Source organism: Leuciscus leuciscus, assembly GCF_965113295.1.
Source record: "Leuciscus leuciscus genome assembly, chromosome: 18".
Classification (NCBI taxonomy): domain Eukaryota; kingdom Metazoa; phylum Chordata; class Actinopteri; order Cypriniformes; family Leuciscidae; genus Leuciscus; species Leuciscus leuciscus.
Window position 1 is genome coordinate 29,884,665 of NC_138742.1, and position 6,055 is coordinate 29,890,719.

Below are 6,055 nucleotides of genomic sequence, written 5' to 3' on the forward strand. Positions count from 1 at the left end.
ATGACAATTTGCCAAAAAATATGGGCAATTTACAACATTTGATGTAGTGTGCTCAAGCATTTTCAACAAAAATCTATTGTTGGACTTCATATGTGCACGAAATGCTTTTATACCACTTTTATAGTTGTTGTTGTTGTAACAGTGAGAACATTCTGCTAAAAATGTCCTTTCATATTCCATGGAAGATATAAAGTTATGCTGATTTGGAATGATATGAGTATATGTATACAGAGTATTAATTCACTTATGGGTGAACTGTTCCTTCAACAAATCCCACCTTCATAAAAACACAAATTAGACACTTTTCTGCAAAAGAACATAAATTACTTTATTGGGGGAAAAAAATAGCAAGTGGAAATACACTAAAACATCTTTGCTCAAACAAGATTGCTTAGTATTTGGTTTGTGTTATACATCCAAAATGTAAACAATAAGTAGAAAGGCAGCTTCGTATATCATTGTGGCTTTGGAAAAGAAACTGTGAAACAGACTTCATGGAAGACCTCTCTCAAATGAGAGACTGCAAAATCTCTTTGGTTCAGAGGGCTTGGAGTAAACTTTGTACATAAACGACATCTAAAACCAAATGACCCTCTTCTTGTGTTTTTGACACCCTGTTCAGTCTTTAAGAATATAAAAACATTGGCGTTGATTCAGAAGTCAGACTACCAATTCAGAAGCTGGCGAATGACGCAATACCTCGAAGCTCGAATTACAGAGACAAATTCCATAGCCTAATTGAACGTCCTATTAAAGCAGGTCTTTGGTGCTTTTCAGCCATCAGTCTAACGGAGAAACGGAGAGCCGATGCATTTGTCGACAGCCCAACAGCTGTCTCAATACATCCCGGCAAGTCTGTGGAGATCTTGGTGAGAGATGACCTCTCACCACACAGGTTTAATAGCAGCTGCCCCCTCACAGTCCCGGACCAGCCGGCACCGAGGTGTATCTTGGGAATCCACCGAGAGCCAGTTCATGGGCCCTTTTCCCACGACAAAAATGTGCAGTCTATGTGTAACAGACCCTCACTGTATGAATGCTTGCAAGAATAAGGGTGTTTTCACACCTATAGATCATTTGTTTTGTTCCGAAACAGGTACTTAATTTGTTACAATGTTGCATTTTCTTCTTGGTACGGCTCGCTTTCACAAGGCAACCTTTTAAAGCGTACCAAAATGTGATCACGCAAGTCACGTGCGAGTAACTGTCCTGTTATTGGGCAGAGTTTCCTCTGCATCATCCATCAAGATGATTGACAAGTTCGCTCCATGAGATTATTGTGGCTTTATTTTTAACTGTCGAGACCTTACAGTCTAAATGGTCGAGACACACAGATCTCCCAGCTCTGTCTAGAGATTTACTGTGTCAAGAGACACATGCGAACACTAGATGAATGTTATAATGCAGCTAGAGCAGGAATCAAGTCTTCAAAGGGACAGCATTCTCGCACAGAGAAGCGCAATTACACAACATTTTAAGATGAAGACGCTCTTTTGGTTTTCAATTGTGATAACTAATGTGCTCACTCACAGAATCGGACACTACTGCTTTCTATATAGCACCTTTCCCGTTATGAATTATAATACCATTTGGTTCGTTGGTCCGTTGGGTCGGATTGCTTTCACACCTCAAGCGAACCGAGTCTGTTTGCATCTCGGAGCAATTGTTCTGGTGCAGATCTGAGCGTGATTGCCGTGTTCACACATGCCTAAACGAACCGAACCAAGGGAGAAAACACACCAGGTTCCGAAACAAACGGTCAGGTGTGAAAACACCCTAAAACTGATAGAAAAATAATCTCTTCTTTTGGCTTGTGGAATAAAAGATAAGGCACCGTGTGCTTCAAAAACAAGTCTCTATGAGTCCAGACATTGACTTATGGCTTAAGCCCATCCCGTCCCGTCCCAGCGCAGAGAGATGGGACTCAGCTGTCTCCTCCTCTAGGCAGACGGACAGCAGCCGGAGAGAGTGTGTTTGTGCAGGAGGGACATTCGGCTGAAGGTACGGGAGCACGTCCCACACTGGTACTTCTTCACTTCGGAGTGGGTCTGCAGGTGAGCCCGCAGGTTCGAGCGGTCCGCAAACGCACGGTTACAGTGGGGGCACGAGAAGGGGCGCTCGCCTTAAAAAAGAGATGAAGAACTTTTAGTATACACACATTTTATGTCACTGCGTTAAAGATGTTTTATGCATATTAACCTCTAACCTTGAAATGCAATTCAGACAACTAGATTCTGCAAGATGAACCTACAAAACGTGTGCCATAAATACTTGCTCTAAAGAGCCACCTCCAAGTTTCAATGACATTCTTGTCTCTAGATAGTGCTATTTGGGGGTCCTTTATGCAGATGGTCAAGGTTTTACTAGTTAACACATGGGCAGTTAGCCACTGCTGTTAGATGAACCAGCCGAGAAACTGCCATTGACAATAATGGGAATGCTAACCAAAGGCTTTCTCCATAACCACGCCACATCCCTTTCGTTTATTCTTGCAGGTATCGTCAAAGTTACTAAGTTCACAGAGTTTAAATGACCATGATGTAAGATGAAAGATTGACTATAACAAACTTTCATTTTATAACTCAAGTACCAAGCCCTACACATGACATGTGGAATAAAAAATGTATATCGTGGCAACAAATTAAGAATTAATGCTCTTTGTTTTAGTAATGAATTGGAAATAAATCGTGGTCATGTTGTACCAATTCATTCCCTTGTTTTAACTGTGGCCATGATGTAACTAAAACAAGGAAACAATTTAGGAATTCTTCATTTGTGGCCCCGATATATTGTTTTCCCCCCTGCATGTCATGGATAAAAGAGCCCAGCCCCCAAGTTTCTATGATGTTCTTATCTCTAGATAAGACAGTTTGGGATTTTTACACCACTTTCATTGTCTGCCAGATGGAAATCGTAAATCCATTTGGTTAGAAAAGTAAAAGACATTAGTCAGGGTAGCGGCAAATTACATTTTTGACAGGAATGAAAACGAGGCTGTGAGGGACAGAATACTATGGAAGCTTGTTTCTGCCACGGAAAATAAAAAAGGTAATTGAGACTTTTTTATCTCACAATTCTGATGTTTTTCCGGCGCAATTGGGCTTTATAACGTGAAATTCTGAGAAAAAAAATCCAAATTACGAGATATAAAGTCAGAATTGTGAGATATAAAGTCCAATTCTGACTTTATAACGCACGATTGCGACTTCATATCACACAATTCTGAGAAAAAAGTCAGAATTTGAAGATTATTCAATTATCTTTTAAAATGTTTTATTCTGTGGCTGAAACAAGCTTCGACAGAATACAGTGCGTTTAATGGATTGTACTGTTGTTGACTCTTCAGCTGATGAAGCATCTTTCAGTGGTCAAAAACTCCATGAATAAGTTTTAAAAGTTGTGAGTTGTGAAAATAACATGATCTAGAACCTTCATCGCATCTGTCCCTCACAACCTCATTTTCATCTGCGTTCAATATGTCATCTAACCTGAACATGGTCTATGGCACCCCTATTATCAATGGCACACCTATTATCTGCACAGTTTTGGGCTTGTTCAGGAGATTACCACAAACGGGACGTTCACAAGTTTAATACTTTAAAGGTTTTGGTCAAATGTTGCACCACTCACAGCTTTAGTTAATGGGCTAACTAACTCACCGGTGTGTGTGCGAATGTGTCCCCGCAGCAGCCAGGGTCTGGAGAAGGCCTTCCCACACGTGCCGCACACACAGGGGAGTGTGTGCGAGCGGATGTGCATCTTCAGCGCACCCAGACTGGTGTACTCTTTGGGACAGTGCTTGCAGTGAAAGGCGGCTCTGGTGACGGTGCTGGCGGCTCCTGTGGTCTGCGGGCCGGGGGTGCAGTGCGTGAGCTGGTGGCGGGACAGGCCAGCCGGGCTGCCGCAGGGCTTCCCGCACTGGGAGCACTGGGAGCGGTCGGAGTCAGGGTCCGGGCTGGGCGGGTCGGAGGTGCGGCAGTCGTCCTCCTCTCCACTGCTGGAGCTGCTGCTGGACGGAGAGCTCAGGTCCAGAGGCCCGGGAGGAGACGGGGGGCTGGGGGAGGCCGGTGTGAAGGCGAGGGGTAACACACTGCTGGCCCACACAAGCATGGGCACCACAGAATCACCTTCCATGGTGTGGAAGTCATGCAGAGGGACGACAGCATAGCGTTGGTCTGGGGAAGAGAAAAGGTGCATGTTCAAGGGGTTGTTGGACTACATGAAATTGGTCCCGTTTGTTATGTTTTATGGGGTGGTAGTGCTTTTTTATATTCTCCAGTTTATGAAAAGCACACTTTATTTTGGTTAGTATCAACTGAATATCTAGCTATAGCATTGGCATGCTCTCACTTTTTGAGATTTATTAATGGAATTAAACAGTGAAATACTACAGCTGAAGCATTTTAGCAGTTAGTTAAACTACATCCTGCAGTTTGTGGGGGAAAAAATGGTAATACTTTATTTTACAGGGTCCTTGTTACATGTATTTACCATAGTAATAAATGTAAATTATGCATAATTACATGCAACTAACCCTCAACCAAATCCTCCTACCCTAACCCTATAGTAAGTACATGTTGTTAATTATTATTACTCAGTATTTAAATATATAATTACACTGTAACAATGACACCTTAAAATAAAGTGTAACCAAAAAAAGTATACAATGAAAAACAAAATAGCCCAACTGAAAGTAACAACATAACCATTGAAAATAGTTGAAAATAGCTTTTTTTTAAAGTGTTGACCTAAAAAAAGTACTGTGAACATAAATAGAGCAGGATGTCATGACAAAGTGTTGGCTAATCATTTACATTTATTCATTTAGCAGACGCTTTTATCCAAAGCTGGCAAATGATAACAAGCAGTTAAACTAACAGTAGGACAACAATATGCAAGTGCTACGACCCTTCTCAGTTTAATCTAACGCAGTACGTTAAAAAAACGGGTTTTTTTATTTGTTATTATTATTAAATAATAGAATAGAATAGAATAGAATAGAATAGAATAGAATAGAATAGAATAGAATAGAATAGAAGGGAGAGTGTTAGTATTACTGGATCAAGTGCTGTAAGCTCATAAGTAATAAGTCATATTCATAAGCTCTTCAATTCGCATACTGATTTTGTACACAATAACACATAAACAAACAGCTTTTAAAAGCACACTCACCAGTTTGACTCTCCAGTTCACTGTAGTTTGGCTTCTTATTGGAGAAATACTTCTTGACAAGAAATGAACGAGGCATTTTGTAAAGATCTTCTCCAAACTTCAAGTTTTAGAGCAACTCTTGACTGACTCTGTGAAAAAGCTGCAGCGCTTCAGAGTCAGAGTCTGCTTCCGATGTCCAGTAATCTTTGCGTCTAGGCAGGAACGTTAGTTTCTTAAAGTTGCACATGAACCACTGCCATTCAGCGCACACGGGTCTCCTCATATTAGGCTGCGGGAAAGGGGCGGGGCTAGACGTCAGGCCACGCCCACCACGACACGCCCCCTGTCCGAGAGCAGCCTCCACTGCAGGTGCCCGCGGGAACTCTCAACTAATGCCAGCGGGTTTCCCTAACTTTAAACAATACCTCAGATTCCAATCTTGGAAGAACTGTTTGATCATTAAAAATTGGCTACATTTGTGTGTAGAGTGTAGAGTGCTTTGGTTGTACAGTAGCCTAGTATGCCTACACAGTAAAGTGCCATAGAAATGCTTATAAGCCTACATTTCATTTCATTTCATTTCATTTCATTTCATTTCATTTCAAACATTGGAGATTGTGGAGATGTACAATGCAGGTGGATAAATTTCAGTTTAAAAACACACAAATAAACTGAAATAAATATGCATATTTAAAGTGAATAAAATATTAGGTTGACATCTGAATTAAATAGGCCTATTCAATATTGCGAAGTAAACACTGAAGGGCAAGTTGTCACAATGGAAAACGGTAATAAAACCGTTGGCCTATATCATAACTGTAAAATGCATTTTTAGAACACGCGACAACTTGCACTGACTTTCATTTCTGAAAAATGAAATTAATCCGTTTATAGTTAGCCTAAA

At 41.1% G+C, this 6,055-nt stretch overlaps 1 protein-coding gene across 1 annotated transcript; it reads right to left on the reverse strand.

Annotated features, from left to right (window-relative positions):
* Positions 1-277: 277 nt before the first annotated feature.
* On the reverse strand, positions 278-5,401 carry snai1b (snail family zinc finger 1b). The gene is made up of 3 exons (XM_082145255.1): positions 5,173-5,401; positions 3,660-4,175; positions 278-2,122 (listed from the first exon to the last, which is right to left on the reverse strand). The coding sequence occupies exons 1-3, from the start codon at positions 5,246-5,248 to the stop codon at positions 1,941-1,943; spliced, it is 774 nt and encodes a 257-aa protein (XP_082001381.1). The 5' UTR covers positions 5,249-5,401; the 3' UTR covers positions 278-1,940.
* Positions 5,402-6,055: the final 654 nt, after the last annotated feature.

Coding starts and splice junctions, on each gene's coding strand:
- snai1b (XM_082145255.1), bottom strand. CDS start 5,248: ATGCCTCGTTCATTTCTTGTCAAGAAGTATTTCTCCAATAAGAAGCCA. Junction 4,176..5,172: donor TGAACTGGAGAGTCAAACTG/GTGAGTGTGCTT, acceptor TCTCTTCCCCAG/ACCAACGCTATGCTGTCGTC. Junction 2,123..3,659: donor ACACATTCGCACACACACCG/GTGAGTTAGTTA, acceptor CTCTTTTTTAAG/GCGAGCGCCCCTTCTCGTGC.